At 53.7% G+C, this 25,124-nt stretch overlaps 9 protein-coding genes across 9 annotated transcripts; 6 read left to right on the forward strand and 3 right to left on the reverse strand.

Moving 5' to 3' along the window:
• Positions 1–112: 112 nt before the first annotated feature.
• HD553DRAFT_293858 (uncharacterized protein) lies at positions 113–1,741 on the forward strand. Its single transcript, XM_046178442.1, has 6 exons — positions 113–213; positions 296–397; positions 485–927; positions 1,024–1,104; positions 1,181–1,257; positions 1,330–1,741. The coding sequence occupies exons 1-6, from the start codon at positions 177–179 to the stop codon at positions 1,658–1,660; spliced, it is 1,071 nt and encodes a 356-aa protein (XP_046038055.1). The 5' UTR covers positions 113–176; the 3' UTR covers positions 1,661–1,741.
• A 146-nt stretch (positions 1,742–1,887) lies between these two features.
• Positions 1,888–4,979, forward strand: HD553DRAFT_194026 (fungal-specific transcription factor domain-containing protein). Its single transcript, XM_046177045.1, has 11 exons — positions 1,888–2,354; positions 2,428–2,789; positions 2,855–3,306; positions 3,369–3,412; positions 3,481–3,634; positions 3,708–3,819; positions 3,888–3,927; positions 3,997–4,167; positions 4,231–4,281; positions 4,345–4,557; positions 4,627–4,979. The coding sequence occupies exons 1-11, from the start codon at positions 2,022–2,024 to the stop codon at positions 4,729–4,731; spliced, it is 2,037 nt and encodes a 678-aa protein (XP_046038056.1). The 5' UTR covers positions 1,888–2,021; the 3' UTR covers positions 4,732–4,979.
• HD553DRAFT_269716 (uncharacterized protein) lies at positions 4,823–6,583 on the reverse strand (the record flags this gene model as incomplete). Its single annotated transcript, XM_046177626.1, has 7 exons — positions 4,823–4,979; positions 5,047–5,189; positions 5,264–5,501; positions 5,576–5,706; positions 5,783–5,987; positions 6,106–6,445; positions 6,526–6,583. 7 exons carry the CDS (start codon positions 6,581–6,583, stop codon positions 4,823–4,825), a joined length of 1,272 nt encoding a protein of 423 aa, XP_046038057.1.
• Positions 6,584–7,421: 838 nt separating this feature from the next.
• HD553DRAFT_307836 (FAD dependent oxidoreductase-domain-containing protein) lies at positions 7,422–9,489 on the forward strand. Its single transcript, XM_046179468.1, has 5 exons — positions 7,422–7,781; positions 7,914–8,291; positions 8,361–8,900; positions 8,989–9,078; positions 9,145–9,489. Exons 1-5 carry the CDS (start codon positions 7,508–7,510, stop codon positions 9,402–9,404), a joined length of 1,542 nt encoding a protein of 513 aa, XP_046038058.1. The 5' UTR covers positions 7,422–7,507; the 3' UTR covers positions 9,405–9,489.
• A 29-nt stretch (positions 9,490–9,518) lies between these two features.
• HD553DRAFT_293870 (haloacid dehalogenase) lies at positions 9,519–10,911 on the reverse strand. Its single transcript, XM_046178443.1, has 4 exons — positions 10,783–10,911; positions 10,674–10,694; positions 10,017–10,575; positions 9,519–9,940 (listed from the first exon to the last, which is right to left on the reverse strand). Exons 1-4 carry the CDS (start codon positions 10,796–10,798, stop codon positions 9,811–9,813), a joined length of 726 nt encoding a protein of 241 aa, XP_046038059.1. The 5' UTR covers positions 10,799–10,911; the 3' UTR covers positions 9,519–9,810.
• Positions 10,912–11,298: 387 nt separating this feature from the next.
• HD553DRAFT_282223 (putative ornithine-oxo-acid aminotransferase) lies at positions 11,299–13,693 on the forward strand. The gene is made up of 8 exons (XM_046178155.1): positions 11,299–11,533; positions 11,668–11,697; positions 11,823–12,117; positions 12,198–12,256; positions 12,353–12,525; positions 12,661–12,907; positions 13,008–13,193; positions 13,285–13,693. Exons 1-8 carry the CDS (start codon positions 11,378–11,380, stop codon positions 13,555–13,557), a joined length of 1,419 nt encoding a protein of 472 aa, XP_046038060.1. The 5' UTR covers positions 11,299–11,377; the 3' UTR covers positions 13,558–13,693.
• A 2,257-nt stretch (positions 13,694–15,950) lies between these two features.
• HD553DRAFT_194049 (uncharacterized protein) lies at positions 15,951–20,773 on the forward strand. The gene is made up of 4 exons (XM_046177046.1): positions 15,951–16,115; positions 16,188–19,356; positions 19,424–20,400; positions 20,464–20,773. The coding sequence occupies exons 2-4, from the start codon at positions 16,322–16,324 to the stop codon at positions 20,739–20,741; spliced, it is 4,290 nt and encodes a 1,429-aa protein (XP_046038061.1). The 5' UTR covers positions 15,951–16,115; positions 16,188–16,321; the 3' UTR covers positions 20,742–20,773.
• HD553DRAFT_307847 (uncharacterized protein) lies at positions 20,772–22,070 on the reverse strand. The gene is made up of 3 exons (XM_046179469.1): positions 21,548–22,070; positions 21,241–21,467; positions 20,772–21,183 (listed from the first exon to the last, which is right to left on the reverse strand). Exons 1-3 carry the CDS (start codon positions 22,022–22,024, stop codon positions 20,805–20,807), a joined length of 1,083 nt encoding a protein of 360 aa, XP_046038062.1. The 5' UTR covers positions 22,025–22,070; the 3' UTR covers positions 20,772–20,804.
• Positions 22,071–23,544: 1,474 nt separating this feature from the next.
• HD553DRAFT_307852 (uncharacterized protein) lies at positions 23,545–25,042 on the forward strand. Its single transcript, XM_046179470.1, has 2 exons — positions 23,545–24,122; positions 24,241–25,042. The coding sequence occupies exons 1-2, from the start codon at positions 23,856–23,858 to the stop codon at positions 24,829–24,831; spliced, it is 858 nt and encodes a 285-aa protein (XP_046038063.1). The 5' UTR covers positions 23,545–23,855; the 3' UTR covers positions 24,832–25,042.
• Positions 25,043–25,124: the final 82 nt, after the last annotated feature.

Raw genomic sequence — 25,124 nt, forward strand, 5'->3', positions numbered from 1 at the left:
TCGGTCTTTTGCGATCCATGGGATTCACCCATCCTCCTCAAAAGCCACCCGTATCTTCTCGAGAAGTTATCTATTTTGCTTTCCAAATGACATAGAATATTCATCGTGGTTCAGCACATACTCGAAAATTGGAAATTTCTTCGACATTACCCATACCTGCGACATCCAAGCCTGATATGAGGTTCCACAAAATTGCTGTCATTCCGGGCGATGGTCAGTTTGCGATGTTCCAATTCGACCGATTTGACCCCGAACGCGCTTATGCTGATACCGCGTCTTGTTTTCGTGACTTCAGGGATCGGCATAGAGGTAACGGCTGCGGCGATGAAAGCTATCACTGCGGTTCAAAAGCGCCTGGGTGGATTTGCGATCGACGCCGTCGAACTGGATTACAGTAGTAAGTCGAGAGAAGAGGTCCAGCGGAGCGAAGATAAATTTGGCGAGGCAACGATGTCGATGCTCACCTCCGGCACGTTTCTCTTAGGCGCCCGATACAAGTCTACTGGCTCATACGCTCCGCCCGGCTGGCTCGAAGACCTTCGACAATACTCTGCCATCATGTTCGGGGCGGTTGGAGACCCGGACGTTCCGGACCACATCTCGCTCTGGGAGCTCATCCTTCCCATGCGTCAAAAGTTCCAGCAGTTCGTCAACGTTCGTCCCTGTACGATCTACGAAGGCATGCAAGCACCCACTTTGAAAGCTCAGAGCGGGGAGGATCTGGATTGGGTTATCTTGAGGGAAAACACTGAGGGCGAGTATGCGGGACAAGGTGGGAGGACCCATGTTGGGACACCCATGGAGGTCGCTACCGAGGTCGCCATCTTCACGAGGATGGGTATCGAGCGCTTCATGAGGTTTGCTTTCGCAACTGCGGCGAAGAGGCCAAAGAAGCTCTTGACCATCGTGACCAAGAGCAATGCGCAGGTGAGATAAATTCGAGCAGAAGTACTATCTGTGTGTGCTACCTGAAACTGAAACAGCATACATTTGAACCTCGACTTGTCCTTCTTCCGCACATAGCGATACGGACTTACCCTATGGGACGAGGTCGCGGAGATCGTTTCGGCGGACTACCCCGAAGTAAAGTGGGACAAGATGCTCGTGAGTTTTTATTTTCGATTGAAAACGGATGCTCGATCGTGCGACCGATATTGATCGTTGGTGCTAAGTCCATCAGGTGGACGCAATGACCGTTCGGATGATCGCCAAGCCCAGAACGCTCGACACGATCGTCACGACCAATTTGCAGGGAGAGTGAGTGCGATAGAAATGGCACTCTTCCTCGAAAGAATACGCTCTGACCTCTTCAACTAATTGGATTAATAGCATTCTGTCCGACCTCGCCGCAGGCCTGTGTGGATCAATCGGAATCGCTCCCTCTTCCTCGCTGGACCCGACCCGAACATGTCCCTCCCTATTCGAACCCGTTCATGGTGCTGCCTTCGATATTATGGGTAAGAACCTGGCGAATCCGGTGGCCGCGATGCTCTCGGCGGTTGAGATGCTTAAGTGGTTGGGAGAGCAAGAAGCCGCCTTCACGCTGGAACGGGCGGTCCGCAAAAGCTTGAAAGAAGGGCAGACGACGGGAGATTTGGGAGGGAAGCTGAGCACATCCGAGGTCGCCGAGCAAATCTGTAGCTATATCGAGCAGGAATGAAGACTCGACAAGAAACGTCGAGACAGATGAGCAGAGATATGACCCGAGACGATTCGTCATCAATCCTCCGACCGTTACGAGAGTTATTACGGACATATGTAACATGGTCAATTGGTTCCGAGACTTGGGCTTATCTGCTATCTACACGCCCCAAGTACGTGTACACACCCCTTGACTTGCATGACTTGCGACTTCTTGGCAGCTGTATAACTACTATAACTGGTAGGTGTCGCTCGTAGCTGGCGTACACTCGACGAGCGACTAAACGATCATTGATCCATTTTGGAACCGTCTGTCCACAACATTGATCATTGACAAGGTTATCGCAACATCATTAATTATCTCCAGCTGCGACCGGATCATGACGGATCAAGCCGTCTCCAACTTCAACAGGCCGCGATCTCGCTTCACAAGGAGTAACAGGGGATGCCTCACTTGCCGTCAGCAAAAGGTCAAGTGCGACGAGAGCCATCCTGTTTGCCAAAAGTGCACTTTCCGAGAGCGGAGATGCGAGTGGCCAACTGCGGAACAGCTCGTCAGACCACGTAGACGTAGACGAACGGGAGCCAACATCGCAACAGAGAAGGATACCGGTGGACACTCTGTGCAATGGCATTGGAATGAGGAGCAACAGAGTGGGATAGGCATGACACGAAATGATGAAGAGGGACCGGCCCAGGCAATGAGCTTATCGGTAGGCGATTACTTGTCGGTCGGTTCTCATGAGGAAATCGATAATCTGAGACAGCATGTTGACTTTCTCGTAGCCATCGCGAAACGAGGCCTCCTTACGAATTTTTGAAGAGCGTTCATCTTCGCAGCAACATCCTCTCGCTCCTGGCTCTTTCAGCCCGCCAGGGAACATGCTCCCAAGCCCCGCCTTTTCCCCCACCGGACCCTACAACCCGTTCGCGGATCTGTTTCAGTTCGTTCGGGATGACTCTGCCCTTCGCCTACCGCCAGTGCTTGACTCAGTGGACCGGTCGGGGCTGGCTAACCGACGGAAGCATGGTACTGGGCAAGGTTCACATCAGCTTGATGATCTTACGGAACAAGAAGGCCTATCGAGGCCCATTCCAGATACCGAAATCGTCCTAGTGAATGGAATCAACATAAAGGCGCTGGCCAAGTGAGCAATTAGCAGCTGAATCTAGATCTCAAGCTCTCCGCTCACAAACGTCATTCGGTACTTAGTGCCGCTAGCTATGAAGATGAGCTGGTCGAGTTCGGACCTCTTGGAGTTTCTTTCCACGACGACAGCCGCCCATCTACCTCGTCTCACGCTCTCACTTCGGCCTTCCCGTCTCCGTTCTCTCTACAGCTCTTCCATCATTTTCTCAACTACACTTCGAGGATACTGATCACCATGGGCAACATCGGCCCTAACCCCCTCCTCACAATCTGTGCGTCCGCCAGGTTGCTGGACACCGCTTGTGCCGGTAGTGCAGCGTTGCGTATGAGCATACTAAGCGCCAGTACCGCTCACCTGATCAGTGAAGCTGGTGAGCGGTCGTCGTCGTCAGGAAACTCGAGCTGGATCGCGGGTTGGGCATCGCTCAAGAAGAGCCTACAAGGGCTTGGAGAGATGTTCAGGAAGGCGGCGGTCGCAAATATCGTTTTGGCCGAGAATGACGGCACGGATCAGTGTGAGCGTTGGTTGAGCTATGTGCGACATCGGTCAGACACTGACACTAAATTGACCGTATAGTCGACTCGATTCTGGCCACCTGCATTATTTTGATCATACGCGACGTACGAGACTTGCGCTGGGTCCTGGTCGTCTGATACCTGTGTCGGTGGCTAATCTTGTTCTGTCAAAGGTAATCTCCGCCGGTTCGACGTGGCAGGAAGATATGGAGTACGCCATTCGCCTCGTGTCTCAACGGGGCGGAGCGATGGCAGTAATCAACGAGGAAGGAGGCAACTTTACGAGACGTTTTCTCGTCGAGAATCTTGTAGTGCACGACATCTTCAGTAAGTCTGTGTACCCAAGACCTTTACTGGATGGATACATGCTTGACGGAGCCTTCTTGCCCTCGTGCTTCAGGTTGCTTCGTGACAAACAAAGAGCCCGCGCTGCTGGTCAAGTTCGATCCGTGGTGGTTCGAATGCCAGGAGATGTCCAGGACGAGATGGGAATGGGAATCGGTCGAAAGGACGTAAGTATTAGATTGGAGGATCTCCGTGGGCTCATGTACCCGAATCTGATCATATTGTATTTTTGTAGCTTTGGTGTCTCGCGCGGCATGATTGACCTGCTTGCCAGGGCGAGTATAGGAGACCTTCAGTTTGGTCGTAGAGCTTGACTTTTTAGCTGATCGCGGGCGACCTTTCAGGTAGTGTCCCTCAACGCCCAGAAACAACGGCTCGGCCTTGACTTTCGGTCCGGATCAGTCATGGCGACCAAGATGGAAAAGCATGTGCGCGCCCAAGCGGATTCGCTACTGCTTGAACTGGACGTTTGGAGTAACGGCTTAAACGTCGTTCCACGTGGTGCGAGGGTTTCGGTTAGTCTATCATAGAGTCCGACGATTTCAGATGGTCTGAGCTGAAATCCACCTGCCTTGCAGTGCGGCGATCTTCTCTACCGATATATGCTCAACGCATACATTCTTGGCGAGGTGGGTCTAGTCCATGTTTCTGAACATCGCTTGTAATGTATACTGACGGGATCTCATGCTAAGATCTTGGATAAACCAATCAGTTCACCGAGAGTCGTTGCTTCCATCGACTATTGCTTGGAATTATGTAGCGAGGCCTCTGCAATGAGGATGACCGTGATGCTGGTCTGGCCGTTACTGATCTGTGGGACATTGTGCCTCCCTCCGGTGCGAGAAAGGGTGACCGGACTACTGGACGCTTTTGCCTGGGATTATTGCGATGACCTCAAGGCGGCTGTGAGTAGCGGACTGGTCTTAAGCGATAGCCATGTTACTCGTACTGACCTTGCAAATGATCTTCCCCAGCGGAGACTCATGTTGGAGCAATGGGATCAGATTGATAATCATGGCGGGAGACAGAGCTGGACAGATCTGATGAAGAAGCTAGATCTGAACGTGCTCTTGATTTGAGTCTATCTACAACGGCTTGTTATTACAACTCTATCCTACGATTATCATCAGCGAAGCAAATCTCGGGCGTGCTGGCGATGTTCCCGTATATTCAAGAGTTCTTGATCTCGGGGACCGTGGCAGACATGCCGGCTTCTTCGCCTATGGGCAGAGACTCTTGCAATGTCTCTTCGCGCTCTTTGGGCACCGACTGGACCACCATGACCAATCCGGGAATGGCCAAGATGAAGAGTCCAAAGTTGATCCCCCTTTCATAGCAATGACAAAGAGAAGGTTGGCGCCCCCGACTCCAAAAGAGTAGGGAAATGGACTTACAGAGGTATCATTCGATTACCCGCTTTCGCGTTGATACCGTATGAGACCGCCTGACCGATGGCTTCGATCGCTCGGAAAACTCCACCGTTCCTAGCGTTAGCGTTCACGTCATCCGCAAAGCACGAGATGAGCCAGTAAATGTACTGTCAATGGCGAGAAGACATCGTCAGACACGATTCGCGACCAGTCCGTTGTTCCGGTCTCCACAAGAACTCACGGTCTGACACATGTAACCGAGAATCTGCATCATGTAAAATGGGACATATGCGTTTGCCCACCCGGAGGCCGTCCAGTCCATCTTACCAGGAGGCTTATCGATGAACTTTTTCTGGTTGGCGACCAGCCAGCAGAAGGAGACCAGGGTGGGAACGGTGACAACGATGAACCCGATCTGCGCCCTGCGTTTCATGTTCCACCGTTTATTATCGAGTATAAGGCCATAGAGGAAGACGAAGCTGTTGATTGTGGGCGGCCGAATTACCATCAGCTTCGTCCTGCCGACATGCCCCGATCTGGGACAGGAACTCACACGATGATCCCGCCTGGGACGATGATCGAGGACATCGCCCTGGCTCGGACGCTGAAATAGAGCGTGAGGTAGGTACCGAGAACGCCTCCATAGAAGTAGGAATAGAAAAAGTACGCCGAGAGAAGCAGTGTCTGTGTCAACGAGAGAAAGTCCAGATTAAGGGTCAGCCATTATATACTCGCAAGCCAATGAATCATCCCTACTTACCCGCTTGTGCTTGAGCGCTGCCCAGACCAACCAGAGCTCGTCAACGATTGGCAGCTTCTGTCCCGGACGGATCGCAGTTCCGTCGTTCCTCCTGACTTTGTGGGGAGGCGAGATCAACCAGGATATAGGGAACGCCGCGGCTTCGATGCCGACGAAGATGAGATAGGTCGAAGTTGCGATCGCTCCGGCTCCAGCCATTTTGATGCTGATGAGAATGAACCGGGCAAGAACGGACGAGGAAGAGAAGTATTCTTGTCAGTCTCGTTTCGATGTATAGACATTTTGACACCCAGAGTGACGCTACAAGCCCTTAAGGTACTCACTTTCTAGCGAGAGAGATGGATCCTCCTACGAGTTGCCCGAGGTTTCGGCTCATGACCCATACCGCGAGATACTTTCCACGACTCCTCTCCTCGGGATAACTCAGGATGATCGCCGCCTCCGCAACATACCAAGCACCGAATCCTAGACCATAGACGAACCTCCCAAAAATGAGATACCACTGAATTCCGTACCTGGAATTGACATAGTATGCCGAGCCGTTGATCGGGAATGTGACCGCTCCAAAAATCAGGAGGGCCTTGACGCCGAGTCGCGAGGCCAAGGGACCACCTAGAAGGGAGACAGTGGCAACGGCCGAATAGGAAGCGGCGGTAGCGGCGTCTGATAGGATGAGCCAGGAGGATGTTCAGTGAGCATCTTTGTCGGGACGCGGGCATGTTCAAGGGATTAATTTTACTTACTGACGGTGTAAGGCGTCGCTTGACCGCCTCCTCCAAGTCCCGAAATTGCGTCCGCCATCGCAGGTCCACAGAAAGCCAAAGCACCGACGACGAGGACTTGGAAGAATGCCGAGCGGTAGATCCTTGCGAATTTGGATCGGGGGCAGTCGACGGTGTAAGGTAGTTGGTCATGAACCTCGCTGTCGACCTCCTGAACGGTAGAGATGACGAATTGGCCCTTGTCATCTTCGCTCTTATTGTTTCGGTCATCCATTGTTGGCGATGATGGTGGCCAGTAAGAGAGGTGTGTAGAGATGGGGAATTGCAACCTTTGACGATGGTACAAGTCGAAGGGGAGGGTTCCCGCTTCGCGATCGGGTGTGGGTGTGATCGGTGTGTAGGCGTGGGGATTGTGAAGGCTGATATTCGACTCTTTATCCTGCAGCCTGAGTTGCTTCGCGGACTGCAAGACTATATAGATGAGCAGTCGGCTGCTTGTGGCAATGAGATAGGTGTCGACAATCGATAATCTCGGAGTTGAAGTGCACCGGTAAAGCTCATAGCGTAATAGTATCGTCCCGCCGAGGGCGCCGCACGTCATCTATCTAGATAGAGGTTAGAAGCGACAGGCGCGGCCCAGCTAGTAAGCGATCATTAAGCGGTGAAGCGAATCAGCCGAAACGTAGATAGAGAGAGGCCTCACGGACGGAGCACAGTGGCGCGCGACAGGTGACACGTGGAAAGGTCACGCGTTTCGAGATAGGGTACACGTGTCTTATCTTGAAACGCGTACCTCGCTTAGCGCCGAAGATCTCGGCCATCTCAGTTGTCAGACTCGGGGAACATGCGATATAGTAGGCGAACCCTTGCATCCACGACTACTTTGTACTCGTCATCGCATCTAGCATTCGACTACCCTTCTAGCGACTTTATTGAAATTGGTCTGAGCCATAGAGATTGTATCTTGACCGTTTACGACCTCGACATACGCACACGCGCAGAAATGAACACCTTGCTTCCCAAACAAAACAGGCTCGAGTCCTTCTGGCTCTCCGAAAGAGACCCATCTCTCTCTCACGTTCGCTCGAGCGAAACGCTCCCGACGCGGGCCGATATCGTCATCGTTGGTTCCGGGATCTCAGGAGCGTTGATCGCCAGGGAAATTTATGCTCAATGGAAAGAGCAAGGAGAAAATGAAGATGCAGATGATCTCGCTTACCCGACTGTAGTCATGCTGGAGGCAGGAGAGACATGCGGGGGAGCGACTGCAAGAAATGGCAAGTCGCTCGAGAGCCTTGACCGAGATCAACGATACCTCAACGGGACCGATCAAGGCAGAGTCGCTGACAACTCTCTCTATCTACGCCTATCTTTCTATCATTTTCGGGGCTCACGTATCGCCATACTAGGTGGTCACTGTAAACCGCTGACCTATCTTGGGTTCCGGTCCGAAAGTCTTAAACGTGGAGCCAAAATCGCGAACGCCATGTACGATTTCGAAGGCTCCCACCTCTCTCGCTACGTCCGGATTGTTCAAGAGGAAGAACTCGATTGTGACCTCGTCGTCACCCGTGCTTTCGACGTCTTGTTCGATGCATCGGATGCGGAGAACGCTAAGAAGGATTACGATGCCCGAAGAGAGACGTTCCCCGAGAGCATCAGAAAGGGTGATGTCGTCAGTGTCGAGGATCCCGAAGAGTTGAAACGGTTGTCAGGAGTCAGAGGCGGGAAATGGGGTTGTCATTATCCAGCTGGACACCTCTGGCCTTATAAGTTAGCGACTCAACGTGAGTAACCGATCGGAAGGAGATCCGCGGCCCTCACTCACGGGGGTATTGCATCTCGATGTCTCGCAGTGATCCAGAAACAGCTCGATAAGGGTATGACGCTACACACTTTTACGCCGGTTGTATCGCTCGAGCAACACTTGTCCTCCTCTTCCACAATGGTAGTCACCTCTCGAGGTAACATCACCGCGAAAGCGGTTATCATTGCCTCTAATGGCTACACCGCTGGTATTCTTCCCGAATTCAAAGACCGCATCATTCCCGTCAGAGGGACCGCTTGCTCGGTCACACCGCCAAGCTCACATTCGCTCGGCTGCTCTCCTGGACCACTGAAATACACGTATGGACTCCGGTTCAGGCAAGGCGAGATGGATTACATGATCCCGAGACAGGGGAGGGGAAAGATACCGGGAGTAGGAGATCGAAGCATCATTCTCGGAGGAGCCAAAGGGTGTTATCTGAAAGATACCGAGAGCTGGTACGACAACATCCACGACGATGTGGAGATGCCTGGGGCGAGGGAATATTTCCAGGGTTACATGCGTAAACACTTTGTCGGTTGGGAGGGGGAGAATGACAAGGGCAACGTCGATCAAGTCTGGTCTGGAGGTGAGTGGCAGCCTCAAGCGGGCCGATCTGAGCGAGAGCGAAAGACCGCTGACCGATGAGTGTTGTTCTTGTGGCGTGCGCCTGTCAGTTCTGGGGTACTCGAGCGATCTTCTTCCTTTTGTTGGAGAGATGCCGGGTAGAGAGGGTATCTTCATAAGTGCGGGTTTCACGGGCCATGGTAAGTCCAAGGAGGAGATACCATGTCCTCAACTGTTCCTGACCTTGGCTTTGTAAAACGACATAGGGATGCCCAGGATACCAGCTTGCTCCGAAGCGATCGCGCACCTCGTCGTCAGTCACGTGCGGACGGGTCGTATACAAGACTCCGCGAGAGCGGCTTTCGAGGGGATCATCCCTCAACCGTATCTGTTGACACGGGATAGGTTGGACTGCGAGGATAACCTGATCTTGGGAGCGATGGGTCAGGTCGCCAGTAAAACCGTAACGACAGCGGTCGACGAGTTGGCCGGTCTGCAGATCGCGGAGGAGAAAGAGTCGTATTAAGGGATCGCACGCAAGGACGTAATTCTGGCGAGAAGATGTCGATCTATCAGAGGCTACGAATCATTCATGTGTCGCAGTTTGTATACCCTTTTTCGCATTCAATAGTGCAACTTCACTCCTCAAGATCGAGAGCGTTGATCAGGACTATACAGCCTCTGCGGTTGCTAAGCAACGATTGCGGCGCGATGCAAGTCGAACAGTCTCTCTCGATTATTGATCGCTGCAAGATCGAACGAGTGTCTCATGGACAACGTTTCTTCCGAGTCGTAATCAGATATTAACTATCGCCATACGTTTGATGACGTACGTCGCAAGATTGTGTTCGTACTATGGGTTGAATGGCTTGACTGTATAGTATAGCATCTCATTTTACATTCGGCTCTCCAATACTCCTTTTCCTCTGCCCTCACTTCTTGCCCCACTTGTCCACAATCGCCTGACCCATCTCGACCAAAGAAGAGGCGGTCAAGTCGAACGAGCCGAAAATAGCCTCGCAAGGGTCTAGCTCGTAGATGGTGCAGTAGGCTGTGAGGAACCTTTTTGACGTACGAAGACGAGGTAGATTTGGCGGGTCAGCTGATGATCATCTCCGAATGCCCGGATCGAACTCACCCGGCGCTCTTGGCTGCCGCGCAATCCCAAGCGTGAGCCGCAGCAAAGATGCTGACCTCTCCTTCCTCGTCCGAACCGGCTTTCTGCCTGGCCATCTTGTACACCTCCGGTTCCGGTTTCCCTGCCGCACACATGTCTGCAGAGAGGATATGATCGAGCGGCATGTCGACCCCTGCACCGTCAAAGTACCCCTTGACCCTGTCGACGTTGGCGTCGGAGCAACACCAGACGTCGAACCCTCCTTCTCTCAGGATGCGCATCATCTCCCCCATCCCCGGTCTCGGTTTGAGCTTCTTGTATTCGTCCATGACGAACTTCACATCCTCTTCCGTTCCAAAGTTCTCCGGGTTCGGAACTCCAGCTTGGAAGAGCACTCGAACGAAGGTGTGAGAGAGGATTTCGAAAAAGGGCTTGTACTGCTTGATCTGGGACAGGTAGGAGTAGTCCCTCTCGGTGGAGCAGACCCAGGAATAGAAGAGGAGTTTGGGGGAGACGCCGTGGGATCGGAGTTTGTCGCCTAGGCGGGCGTCCAAAGCTTCAGCGCCGGCATCGTAGGAGACTGAGTTGAATAGCGAAGCAGATTCGTCGAGGTGAGCTCATCGTTCAGCGTGTGAGAGTCGGTCGGAGGCTAAGGAAGGCAATAACAAGTCGACTCACAGCATGTACCGACAACGTCGACTATAAAAATGCAAAATACCGGATATACGAGGTCAGCTACCAGGCGAGGAGACTACAACAAGTCATCGCATCGTATGGGTTGTCTCACAGATGACAGAGGGCATGATGTTATTCGTTGGGCTACTGAGGAAAAGCGTGCTGGTGGCCGACTCAGGTCGAATGCTGACAGGAAACCAAGTCGACGATGAGCGCAGTGCTATATGATATATGCATGCCGTCTTCTTGCGTAGCAGCTCACGAGTGAGGTGGGTGTAGCCACTCTCTCTCTCTCTCTCTCGATGATTGCGGCGCGATAAGCGGAGAGATAGGCCATGACCCCACGTTGTGTGGCGTTTCAGTATGATCCGATCGGCTAACTATCGGCAATCAACTCGATGCCATTTCTTCGCTTCTATCGCTTAAATGCGCGCGCCGCATCGGCGACCTCCGATGCCTTCCCTTATCGAGGCAAGCGCAAAAAGTGGCGTCCGGCAACAAGAAAGATGCAAGATGAGATGAGGTTGAGATTGGACGGGTCTGAGCTATCGTTGGTGTGTACATAAAGATTTGATACGCTCTCCGGCCATATACCTGGTCTCTCTGACGAGTTCGTACAGACCTCCCCAGCTGCCCTTCTGGTCGTGTCCCCAATTCGTGCCTCGTCCGCCCCTCTGCTCTTCTTACCCAGATCGATCCATCCTAACATGCCCAGCATCATCAATACCAAAGTCCAGGCCGAATCGGACGTTCTTCCTACCGTCGAGTATCAAAAGATCGCCAATAAACACATCACTAAAGCGGTCGGGAGGTTGAGGGACCATGTCTTTGTTTCCGGTCAAGGACTGCAAGTCATCACGAGCGTGAGTCTATGAAACGGGATCGATCGGGAAGAGCGTCTCTGTGCTGGTTTCGCGTTACCGAAACAACAAATGGAATAGAACCACGATCGGAGAGAACTGATTCTCTTGTCAATATGCACGTCTTCTACCTTCAGGATGGTAGAGAGTTGTTAGACTTTACTGCTGTAAGTTCGTGACTCGCCCCCCTCGCCACTGGCGCGCGTCTCGAATAATTTTCGGATGGATTTTCTTTCATCCCTGTCATATCGTTTCTCAATCGGTGCATCTCTTCTGCTTTTTACCTCGACAGGGTATCGGCGTCACTTCGCTCGGCCACTGTCACCCAGCCGTGACTGCCGCCATCATCCATCAAGCGCAACAAGTCATCCACGTTCAATGCGCCATCGCTCTGTCCGATCCCTACGTAAAGCTCGTCAAGAACCTAGTCCCGATGCTCGAACCGGCCGGCAAGGGCGACTTGTCCAGTTTCTTCTTCTGGAACTCCGGTAGCGAGGCCATCGAGGCCGCCATCAAGGTCGCGAGGATGAAGACGAAGAGGAACAACATCATCGTCATGCAGGGAGCGTATCACGGGCGGACGAGTGGTACGTCGCTTTCCCAACTCAGGTCTTGCTATGAATGGTTTCTCGATGTCTGACCATTGTTCATTCTGCGGACGACTCAGGTGCCGCTGCGCTCACTCGTTCCAAAACAAGCTTCTTCGCTGGGACCGGGCCTCTCATGGTGGGGATCGTTGCGGAATATTCTCCAATCTCGATTGACCGATCGAAAGCCACCGAATACTGATGAGACCGATACCCATCACTCCTCCTGCTATAGCCTTGCGTGTATACTACTGCCTACCCGTACTGGCACGCTATGGGTCTTCCGATCGATACTCCCGAGCAGGTCCTGGTCGATCAAGCAGTCCATCAGCTCAACCAGGTGCTGGCCCAGCAGACCGCGCCTGAGGACACCGCGGCGATCTTCATCGAACCCGTTATTGGAGAAGGGTGAGCAGCTCATTGATTTCGATTAAAATGGTCTGCTGACCGATTTTCTTTTCGCAACCCGTTCTCTCCAATTCCTGCGTGGTCGTCACATTCTCTTGCCTTTCTCGTTGTGCAAATTCGTTTCATCACATCCAGCGGGTACGTCCCTTGCCCGCCCGCCTACCTGCGTGCGATTCGCGAAGTATGCGACCAACACGGTATCCTCATGATCGCGGACGAGATCCAGACAGGGTTCGGTCGGACCGGCAAGATGTTCGCCATCGAGCACAGTGGCGTGGTCCCCGACCTCATCACGATCGCTAAGGGTTTCGCCAACGGAATGCCACTCTCCGGGATCGTCACCAGGAAAGAGATCATGGATTGCATGCCGGCCGGATCGTTGGTGAGTTGTGATGCAGAATCTTCGCAAGTCGACTGGATACTCGTGATGGTACTGACGAACGCCACGTCCGTCCGGCTGTCTTTTCATACTGTACATCCAGGGCGGCACATACTCTGGGAACGCCGTTTCTTGCGCGGCAGCGGTAGCCACTACGGACGTTATGATGCAGACCGACCTACTTTCCAATGTGAAATCGAGGTCAGACCAGATCTTTGCCGGACTGAGGGCGATCGCAGCGGATGAGAAGAATGGAGGTTGGATGATCTCAGAGGTCCGAGGGATCGGCGTAAGTCAAAACAGCGCGTGGATACAAGCGTTCGACAAGCGTTCAACAATCGGATTGCTAACATCGTTCTGGCGGCTACGGCAACTACCAGCTCATGATTGCCATCGAGTTCAAGGACCCCGCGTCTCCGATCACTCAACATCACTCTCAAGGCGAAAACGTCAAATTGCCTTCCTACCTCAACAAGCTGGTTCAAGACGAATGCTACGACCGAGACCTTGTCATATTGACCACCTCCATTTACCCCGTGCTCAGATTGGTGCCCGCGCTAATCGTGTCGGAAGAGGAGGCTGAGCGGGCCTTGGAGATCATCAGAGAGTCAATCAAAGCAGTATCGGATCGAGTTCTTGCGAGTTCGTCGTGAGGAGCGGAAGCAGGATGACCCTGTGGGGGGGAGACCAAACCAGACCGACGTGTGATAACCCGTGTCTAGACCGTTAGACGCCAACTGTTGTACCTGTGTTCATGCTTTGTAGGAAATACCATCATTATGCGAACAACAGTCAGACAGGCTATATAGGAACACCTAGTGTTATGATCACGGCATCGCGCTGTTAGTCCTTCTTTGTGTCAACAGCCGGTCCCGCTCAATCGTTCTTGTCGAGGGCCCATCTCCAGTAGACCGCAACGCGCGCCTCTTCCCACTTAATAAAGTGGATATGATGAGCATATAAGTACAGCGCTTATATACGATAATAGTTAGATCCTACAGAACCGCTGCGTGACAAATGATGCGGGATCAGCAGTCTAGATGTATCACCTCATACTGTGCTGACTTTTCTCGCTGTTGTCGGACTTTGAAAGTAGCGTGTACTCGCCAGGGTTCCAGAGGACGCAGTAACTCGCGTGTGTAGGTGACAAACGGTCCAGAGACCGGTCAAAGGTGGCTGTCGAGCCAGTATGAGCACTCTGATCAGAACCCTGGTAGCTCTCGATGACTTCATTTTCATTTGAGGAGACTGATCCGAGAGTAATCTCGTCGACATTGCTCGTGCCAAGCCAGTGACTGTAGGCTTCGTGTGTGGGATCGGATGCGACTTCAATCACCTTTGTGAGATGCCTCTGCTCATCCCATCGGACTCTGTCGATGTCGATATCGCCAGGAGGAAAGAATTTTCCGCCGGGATGACCGATCATTGGGTAGAGACTACTCTCAGTGTTGTATCCGAATTTCTCATGCCCAGCCCCCTCTTTCCAGTGCCGTTCGAACATGTCTTGCCCCATGATCGTGTTGACCACAAGCAATGTTGCGCTCAACAATGACTCCTTCAACAAGACATGACCTTCCTCGGCCTTGAAATATTCCCGGATCCGTTCGTTCAGACTGCTCGGGAGCGCCTTTGGCCCGACCCAAAACACTCGGGTGTAGTAGCTCTCTTGTGTTCTTGGAACCTTCATACTCTGTGTGACATGCAGTATCACGTGTCCTTCTGGTGTCACACGGAAGGCGATCAAAGTAGGAAGTAAATCTGCAGCGTCTCCCCTCTGAGGAACCCCATTTCCGTCAGTGGTGACAGCGAAAGGGCCGGCTAGGGGGGGCTCGTGTCCGTCTGCCATCATCAAGGCCAGGCAGGGGAGTGCAGGTGACGGAATATCTTGGAATGAAAGAACTTTCAGGCCCCAATAATAATGTTGCAGGTTGGTGAGGGACGCTGTGGCTAGCGAGCCGGAAAAAGCTGGGACATGCGCTACGTCTGTAGACCTTATAGTCACCAGTCCCTAGGTTAACACCAGACAGACAAAGGGGTGCCTATTACAATAATATACCCTTTCTTATCCTTGAGCAAGGGAGCCTGGCATATCCGCCGCAACTAGCCATCATGGGCCCGCAGCTGAAACACTTCGGCCCTCGGGCATCAATCGCGTCACTCCCAACCGAAAAACAAAACACCCATCCACCCACAAAATATTTCCGCTTCTAGCTTACGTACGCGCAAGCCTACGAGCCGCCCGGAAGCAAATACCAAATTCCGGCTGATCTGATCGACGCCCCTGTTTGTTTGTTTGTCAACAAACCCTCCCGGCTAAAGTTTGTACCCCAGGTTTATTCCCCGGATTCCTACGTCTCGAACAGCATCATCGTGCAACGATTGCATCGGGTGTGTTCGCAGTTTTTCCTGGTCAAAGCTGTGGTGCTTGACATCGTATTGAGATGCCAGCATGCAAGTCGTACGATCACCATCATACTCGTAGCTCAAAGGACCCCTACCTTCCTTTGATCGATCTTTCTCTCGGTTACGACCTCATCACGGATTCTATTTTCACGACCCCAACATTCCTCCTGCTCCTTCCGCCTCGCGTTGTTCTGTTTCGAAGTGAAACATTCGATTTGGAACGACGACGACCATCAAAGTTCCATCAACAACGAAATCTCATCAAACTTTTTGTGGACGACGACGTGGCTATCTTTTCTCTTTGCATGACCTCATCGACCCGGAAAACCTCTACACTCGTTTGACAACATCGACCTACTAGCTACGCTCTTTTGACATCAACTACTGCTCCTTCAGCGACACCTTCGTATAATCGCCGTCACCACCGCCGCGCATCATCAGTCCATCTCGCCACTCTCGCCGTCCTCCTCCCTCTGCTCTCCCGCCATCCTTTGAGTGTGAGATCTGAGCGACGATCCCGACGCGTATCATCATCAAGAAAGTTTTCCTTCTTGGTTCTTGGGTCGAATCAACAAACGCGTCAACCTCAAGGTGTTCAAGGATCTAGGACGTTAGGACAGACACTCTCTCTATAATTGTCAAGCATCCTCCTCGAGGTCTACCTGAAAGCAACCTTCAACCTACCTCTCCTCTCGTCCATCCAGCGATACCTCACTATTCTGCAGGACACAAGACTTGGTCGCTACTGGTCGGCGACACGAACGGTGACGATGGTCTTGGCTTGATACGCAATACTCTCTTTACCAGAGTGAGTATTACCTTGAGACGATGTGGGCAAAAGGCGAGACTGACCGTGGCATCCCTCACTTCGATATAATAGCACACGGCTCAATACACTACACACTCTTTTGATAACAATTACATTCGTTTCAACTTCAACTGCATACACGGCCTGAACAGCCAACACATTTTCTTCACCATTATTGACACGACCTACCAAGCGACACATCCAAGATGACCTCTCGAACGCGTCATCCCCTCTCTCTTCCCCCTCCTCCTCAACCTAAACCGCTCGCTACACCTCCGACCTCCCCAGAAATGTCTCCAGCCGCCTTTGGGACTTTTCCTCGACACTATCAACCTCAACCTCAACCTGGAATTGTGCTGCAGCCCAAGATCTCCCCCTCGAAACGCATCTTGAGGCGGAAAAAGTCCGGGTTGGGTTCGACGGTCCGGACGAAAAAGTCGTCTAAAGAGCCTTTCCCTTCAACTTTACCCGAAGGGAAAGAGAACCAGGATGACAAGTCTGGGTTGAGAAGGAAGAGGTCGACGGGGGTGGAAGAACGGGAGAAGGAACGGACGGGTCGGTTTGCCAGTCGGTTGAGGAGCGTGAGGAGCGTCCCATTATTGAACTCTCGGACGGACAAGGACAAGGATAACGAGAATGTGGGTACCCGGGACCTGTTTGGCGGACGAGCAAACGTGAGGGATATGCACAGGCGAGATTCGGGCAAAGTGATGGAGATGACCATGGGGGAAAGCGAAGTCCTCTCCGAAGAATCTCATATCGGGCGGTACGGCCTCAAATCGATGAACCTCGAAGAGTCTCACCCGCTCGCTCGGTACCCGACTTCGCAAGCTTCAGCTTCATCGACGAACATGGTCGAATTCGGGTACCTCCCTTCCTCTGCCGAATTGGACGGCGGGTTTGGGAGCATCTCTTCCCGAGGTGGCGGGGCTGACAGGAAAGACCCAGCCGGATGGCAATATTCTTCCATCTCGACTGGCACCGCTTCGAACTTCGCCTCCCTTTCTTCGTCGTCCAAGGGCCAGGGTAAGGGCTTTTCGCGGGAACGGAGCGAGACGGTGACCACTTTCGGAGGAGCTACATCTACTTCGGGGTCGGGGTCGCCAAGGTCGATGACGACGACCATCCGGAATGATCTGAGGGATGAGACTACGCCCAGGGCGTGGACGGGGAGGAGACGGAGTAGCGAGGCCAGCGAGGCGGGGTACGTCTTTGGAAGGACACCTGGGACGGGGAGTACTGTCAGAGCGGCGGGACTCGGGATTGAGAGTAACAAGGAGGACGTCTATCGTCGAAGTCGGGATTTACAGCGTGTCATCAGCGGGCACGATGAGAAAGAAGAAGAAGGACCTCGGCAGACGATACAAGACGACCGAGGCGATGAAGAATCGATCGAGGAGATCCGAGATACGGAAGAGATGCAGCAGAGGTTCTTGCAACGACATTCTCAGGACTTTGCGCATCTCCACAGTCAGGCGTTGGCTAGTATGTTCCAGCCATCAGAGCCGAGAAGCCTAGCTTCAGCCGCGTCCATGTTGACGGAGACCTCCCCGACGCTCCCTTTCGACCCTCGAGAGACCGAAGACGAGCGGCAACGACGGATTATCGAAGAAGCTCGTAGAGAAGGACGAGAGAAACGGCGAAGCTGGATGTTGAGCAAGGCCGGGTTGATGAACGGGCCGATGTCGCCGACGACGACATTTTATGGACCTGCACCGACCCATTCCAGAAACGCTTCGTCTATCAGTAGCAGTATCCTATCACCTGGCGCGGGTCTGGCGTCTCCGAGGCTTGGGGAGATGACCCCGAGGGCACATCAACGGCAGACCAGCTTGCGGGGCGGGATCCGACCGTTATCCTTGGTGATCAGTCAGGAAAACGCTCGAGCCAGAGAGTCTGCCGGTAGTATCGTCCTCGGCCCGCCTCTCGTGACCAGTCCCGTCTCGGTCGTCCTCGAGGAAGAGGAAAAGAGTGACGTGGTAGGCGAGATGACCCGGTCCGAGTCTACGTCGACGTCCTTCTCCATGAGCGCTGGACACGAGAACGAGCCTTACATCAGCCATGCCAAGCACTGGTCAGGCCATCGTCAGGGAAGCATTCACTCGAGCGGATCCGGCTCGCAAGGCTCGTTGTCGCGCGCCGTATCTATCAAGAGCCACCGCCGAACCATGTCCCCGGCTCAGCAGGCCCTGCCACCTCATCTGCGGAGCTTTTCCGCTTCATCTGCTACCATGACCAATTCGTCGATGAGTTCGCTCGGTGCAGTCGTTGGCGGCGGCTCCGAATCCAGCTGTTCGTCTGGGGAACACATTGGAGGTCCTCGTGTACTCTCTTCGGACGCCTTCAACTTCCGAATGAGCGTCAACGCCCCTGCACCGAGGGCGGAGAGCAGGATGACCAATTCGACCTACGCCATGGGGTCTTTCCGCACGGAGAGCCGATTGACCATGCGTGGTCCCACTCCCGACGGCGAACAGGCCGAAGACCGTGAAAGCAGGATTCAACGACGACGCGCGAGGGCGTTCTTGGTCGCCGGCTTGAAACTGGAGAGCAAGGCTGCTAGCGCTAGCTCTCAGGTCGTCGCCGAACAGGATGAGACTGACGAGTGGCCAATGTCACCTTCGGAAGGCAAGAAAGATCGTCGAGCCGGGGTCGTTGTGGAGAATAAGCTCGACCTCGACAACATGGAGGTCATGTCGGCGTCGGCGCCAGTGGAAAGGAAGCGATACTCGGTGATGAGGAGGGAGAAGCAAGACGACGTTCCTACATTGCGTCGAGCAGGGACGCCTCTCTTCCCCTTCTATTCGAAGCCCAGCGAGGCGCAAAGCGAAGATTCCGTCAGCCCGGACATCTTGCCGCCCAAGGGCAGTCCAGAGATCACCATCAGCGTTGTTGAGGAATCGGGCGAGATCCGTCCGATACCCCTGAGCCACGAGCCCGTCCACTTCCCTCGAGACGAATCAGAGAACAGTCTCCAGGATCCGAGTGCTTGGCGAGCCCAGAGTGGCGAGATGATTCGTGAGCTATTCTGGTTGCCAAGCACTCAGGGCGATGTCACGGATGTACCGACCACCCCGACTCGACCGATCTCCCGACCACCATCACCTGCCGTCATCCACTCCGACTCGGCGGGAGCGTCGCCCGGGAGAGAACGGAAAACGAGTTGGAGCAATGCAGCAAGAGGCTGGTTGCGAAGCGAGACCAAGACAGACCCCGAGGCGCAAGTCGAAAAGGGTTTTGGGTACGTCAGAGTATCGTGATTGCATCCGGATCAAACAGTCGCTCACGCTTTTTCCCAAACTTTTCAGCCCTGGGCGTGGGGGGGACCTATCAAACACTCTGACGTCGACGCGGGACGATCGTCCGTCGACTCCTGCTCCGGAGAAGAAGAGCTGGAAGCGTTATTTGGGCGGCGCAAAAAGCAAGAGGCGAGGCAGCCTGCCCGAGGCGTTCCGGCAAGACTTGTTGACGCCCACGCTGCAAGCACCACCAGCAGCTCACGTTCGTCGATCGACGGAACCGTCTTCTCCAGCCTATTGCGCCGCAGGATCGCCTCCGGCGTTCCCGTCGCTGAACAACCGGCAACTGGACTCGTCGCCCTTGTCGGCGGCCTCCTTTTCCCCACAGACCCCAGAGTGTCTGACCAGGTCCCCAGGTATGCGGATCGTCTTGTCCAGCCAAACGCCCCGCGCGCAAGGTATGGAACAAGGCGACATCCTCTTGCCCACGCCCGGGATGTCGCACGGGCAGATGAGCCGCCATCAGCAGCAGAGTGAGGGAGCTGGCGGTTCACCATCGAGGATGGACATGACGGGCGAGTTGTATGGTCTCGGACTCGGGCCGGTCCAGGCTGGTTCCCCATGGAAGGGCAAAGGCAAAGCGACGTCAATGGCGGAGGAGGAGACGTGGCAGCGCAACTTTGCCGAACAGGCTGTAGCGTTGGTGCAAATGTCGAACCAGGCTGCGGCTGGCAGCAGCAAGAAGGCGTTTGGTCTAGGACGTCGGCCCGATGTCGGGATCCATGCCAAGTCGACGGCAGCGCCGTTCGGAGACTACCTGCAACCGCCCCCTAGTGCCACATTGAGGCCGTCGTCGCCGGCGTACTCCAACTCGTCTGAAAGCGAGACCGAACACGGCCAACTCAAGACTCGGACTCGTCAAGCAGGCTGTGCTGTCGATGTGGACAATCTGCCAGCGTACCACGACCGTTCTATCGTCCTCAAGCATGAGAGGAGGATCCTACCGGCAAAGCTCTTTTTCATGCTCGGCTTCTTGCTCGGTCCATGTAAGTAGACGTCGTTGCCATTTCGAAGTCGATCATATTGACTAACATCTTTTGTTTATTCAGGGGTCTGGCTGTTCGGAGGATGGGCACTTTCACCTGCGGGTCAGTATCTACCGTCGACACATATCCCTCTCGGGCTGGGTCATCGGCGAGACCCACGATTCAGCCCTCAAAGCCCCCCACAATATAAGCAACGAGGAATTCGTGCTGCCCTGCCCCCGATGAACCGGGACCGACCGGAAAAATGGGTCAAGCGCAATCGACTCGCCGCTGTCGCCAGCTCGGCCGTCTTCATCCCGGCCATGTGTGTCGGATTCGGTTATCTAGGTAAACTCTTGTAGCTACGACGCCGCTTAAGGGTTCGGACATAATATGATATGCTACATTTATTCTTCGCAACTGATCTAACAATCATGATGGGCGAGCCAGTGCATTTCATTCATGCACTCTTTCATGAGTTCGAACCCTTTCTCGAGACCATGTGCCTGGATATACTTTTCAAGTTCGTTCCTCGTCCATTCCTTGTCCATGACCGCATGCGACGTTTCCAAGACCTCCACCTCAAGCCAGATCTCGTTATCTCTACCTTTGTCCAATGTCTCGACGTGCTCACAGTTCATGAGCGAGACGACGGCGATATCGTAGAACATTTCATATATAGCGTTTCTGCTAGAGTCTGCGAGTCTGCCGTGACCGGGAACGATGACGGGTTCCGAGGGCTGTTCAACGAGTTTGCGTAGAGGGAATCCGACTGGGTATCTGCAAACGGCAGGGTGAGAAATGCTGCTCAGCGTTTGTGATCCGATCTCTCACTTGACCCTGACATCGATCGTCTCTTACCTGATGACCAACACGCTACAAAGAAGAGCTGTACCCCAGTCTTCCATCATGCTTAAGATCTTCAACAGTCGTTTCTTCTTGTATTCCAGGAGATTGTCCAGGTATATCGTTTCGACATATCTATGTTGCCGGGAAAAGCCCATCCGGGTAGGTCTGTATGGAGGAGTCTCTGCGACGAGCCAGTTGCCCAACTCGGTTTCATGATCTTCAACTTCTCTTTTTGATGGCTGTCATCTGGACAGTCGTCAGATCCCGACCTCTCAACTGTTGTCTACTTCCATTCTTGTGACTTTTTTCTCTGACTCACGTCTCGTCCAGCCAGCCTATTAGCACACCGTGGATACCTCTTCCTCATCTCTTGCATAATGTCTTCCCTTCTCGCCAGGGGGCAACTCGTGACCGCCTCGATCCAAGCGGCCAGCAGATCCTTCTTCTCGACCGCCCCCTCGAACTCTCTCAGGATGGCTCGGACCGCGTAATCTTTCAGGTTCAAGGTCGGGGTCAAGGACGTTGAATTGACAGTTACAGATACAGATGTCGTATCGGTCGATCCAGGTCCACTGTTGTCGCTGACATCATCGATAACGTATTCGAACGGTGCATGAGGTGGGAAGGCGAGATCGTACTCCAGAGCGACAATGAGGTCGCTATACAGGACCTTGTCGAGAAGTGCCGAGGGAGGAAGGGTGGACGGAAGATCCGACGATGACTTGGTCACCGCCTTGTCCTTGGTCTTCGCCCTCGGTCTGAGTTTCATCGAATGATGAGAGGTCCTGTCTGTCATGTTGTCAGAGATTGGAGTCGATGTTCAAGCGACGGTCATTTGATAGCTATTTTTGAGATAGCTAGTTTACCATGAAAGGCCATGAAAAAGATCGCACAGAGAGGAGTTTCGGATTGCGCGGTGATCGCCGAGACTTGCTTCCGGGTGTCTTCCCGATTGCTAACGACTGCTGGCATCTGCGGGTCGTGATCGACCGAAGCGACGACCAACCTGAACATCGTTCGTTACCTCTATGCAGCTCATGTCGATCATTTGATCACTCTGGCGTCTCCCCCAAGGACCGTTTATTGATTTCGTTGAACACTTGCTGCTAGCTGTTACTGGTCGTTTCATGCCCGTCCGCTGAGAAAAGCTTCCGAAGGGGTATCACGAAACGTAAGCGATGACGTACATCTACCATGCTCCCACGCCTATCGATGTCCGCGACCTGGAGCTATCGATCGTGAAGTGTGAACCGGCGATTCTCACGTTCTCACAACAGAGTGGAGGAAAGGAATGGAGAGGTGGAGGGTGGTAACTAGCTCTAGCTAACTAGTCGAGCTGTTCCCCGTGCACGTCTCGCTGTGTGCTCGCTGTTGCCCGTCTGCTTGCAGTTGCACAATTGAATATAACCCGCGACTTCTGCCTTCCCCGCGACCCAGCCCCTCCCCACACATCTCTCGTCAGGGTTGACGTTATCACACTTGAGACCAACAATTCTGCAACCCTGCGAATCCATTGATTGACCGAACGACAAGCACAAATCACCTGAAATCTGGCTAGTAGCTAGTAGTACAAATTGCAATCATCTCCTCGAGGCAAAAGATTCAGGGTACGTAGTAGAAGCCATTGTCGAGCCCGTCACACGTTTTTGCTGACGAGAGAGACTTGCCCCATCCGGAAATCGCGTAATGCTTGACGTACACCTCTTACGCAAAATACCATCATCCACCCCCAATGCCCGACCCTACCTACCACCTCTCGCATACACACCCGACCTCGACTTCCGTCTTGACGTCGAACATCGCCAACGCATTATTGCCTTCAACATCCACGTACGACTCGCTGCCCTCGACCGCAAACCCACTCGTACTCGTTCGTAGCTCGCCCGTCAACCCGGACCTTGCGTTTTTTCACTTCTCGATCGCGGACGACCAGCACGTAAGGATCGCGATCGCGTCAACTGCTGGGACTAGCTTTCGACTTCGACACATCGTTCAACTCTCTGCGACCAAAGACCTATCCGCCCACATATCCTGACAACATCACAACAAAGTCGATTTTATCCATAACGCAAACCTCGATTTCCCATTTCCCTTTATCACTCCCCATACACCCTACATCGACAGACATAACGCGTCAAACTATCTAGAGAGCGGGAAACGTAATGTCCTCATCGCAACCTCAATCTCAACGATCTTCACTCCCACCCAACATGCAATCTCAATCTCAACCACAAGCTCAAGCTCAAGGTCGGCAGGAATACCCTCAGCCTGGTTCGGGTGAGCAGAGCGGGGGTGGGGCCGGGGATGCAGCTGGGGGTGGGAACGGTAATGACGCCGGTACCACCACCACTACCAGCAACAACGGGACCAGCCAAGGGAACGGCAGTAACGGTGGCGGTAACGATGCAGGAAACGCTGCTGGGGCTCAGCAGCAACAACAACCTCAGACGGGTTATCCTCCTTTCTCGCCTACCCTGGGGTTGAACCAGAATACATCGCAACCTCAAACTCAGGGTCAAGGTCAAGGCTCTGGTCAAGCTCAGGGCCAGGCTCAGGGTCAAGGTCAAGGCCAAGGTTCCAACCCCGGAGGTTATCCTCAACCCGGATCTGCAGCCGGAGCGGGGGGGATGTTACACTCTGCCTACAATGGACCGCCTTACCACCCCGGTCCGAACACTCATCATGGACAACAACTCGGGATGGGTATGGACATGGGGATGGGCATGGGGATGGGTCTTGGGGCCGGGATGAGCCAGACCCCTGGACCTGCGACTGGAGGTGGAGGGAGGGGCAAGGCGGGTCAAGAGGGTGTGGATTCGGACCATGATAACCGGACGAGGAATGCCAAGGCGCAAAAGAGGCATAGGGAGAAGAGGAAGGCGTTGATGAAGGACGTGAGTATCGATTTTTCGAAGTCTTGGGGTCTCGTCTCGAGGATACGAAGAGTTCGAGTGGTGTTTATGGTGGATCGCGAGCTGACAATTCGATCGGTCGTACTTTGACATGTTCTAGCTGGAAGACAAGGTCACCTTCCTTCAACGCCAAGTCTTGTCCATGCGAGGACCCGGTTCGGCCGTCCCAGAACCCTACCCCGGATCGAGCTCGGCCCCGGGTTCCGCCTACCCCTTCTACCCTGCTACAGGCGGACCTGCCCAGAACCAGCAACAACAACAGATCCAGCCCGGCAACAACGGCATGGTCCATATGACCGTGTCCGAGCACCGCCAGTTGACGCATCAGAATAGCTTTTTGCAGGAAGAGGTCGCCAGGTTGAGGCTGGAGAACGAGGCGTTGAGGTCGAGGTTGAACGAAGGGGTCGGACGGGGAGGTGGGGACATGGGAGCCCGTTTCGAAGGCGACCAACAGCAGCAACAACAGGGCAACGCCGGGTACCCTCAACAAAACCAAGGTCAGGTGGGATCGTCACAACAACAACAATCGCAACAACCTACAACGGGCCGATCAAAGTTGGAGGGTTCGCCCAGTCAACAACAAGCCCAACCGATGGACGAGACGGCCGGATCGTTCGAGACGGGTGGGGCGGGTGCTGGTGCACCGGGTACCGGGGCTTACAGCTTGAACGCTTACGCCGGGGAGACTTGAGGCGCGGGAGATGTATAATACAGTGGGAGGTGCGCGGGTGGGGGTGTTCGGGTTTCAGCTTGTCAGATGTGGCCTTTTGGTTTTTCGTTTTTTCGCAGTTTGTACCTTTTTCTCAATCGTTCCATGCACGTGCATATGCAATATGTCGAGATGTCGAATATCGAGTATACGTATATGTGTGTTCCCAAATTGGATCGCATGCTAAGAAAAAGGTTGTCAGTGGTGTTCACCAATGGTTCCGATAGGCATGCTCGCGTTCAGATTCTTTCACATGTCATGTAGAAGTGGGTTGT

Source organism: Filobasidium floriforme (genome assembly GCF_021052385.1).
Source record: "Filobasidium floriforme strain CBS 6241 chromosome Unknown HD553scaffold_6, whole genome shotgun sequence".
NCBI classification, from domain to species: domain Eukaryota; kingdom Fungi; phylum Basidiomycota; class Tremellomycetes; order Filobasidiales; family Filobasidiaceae; genus Filobasidium; species Filobasidium floriforme.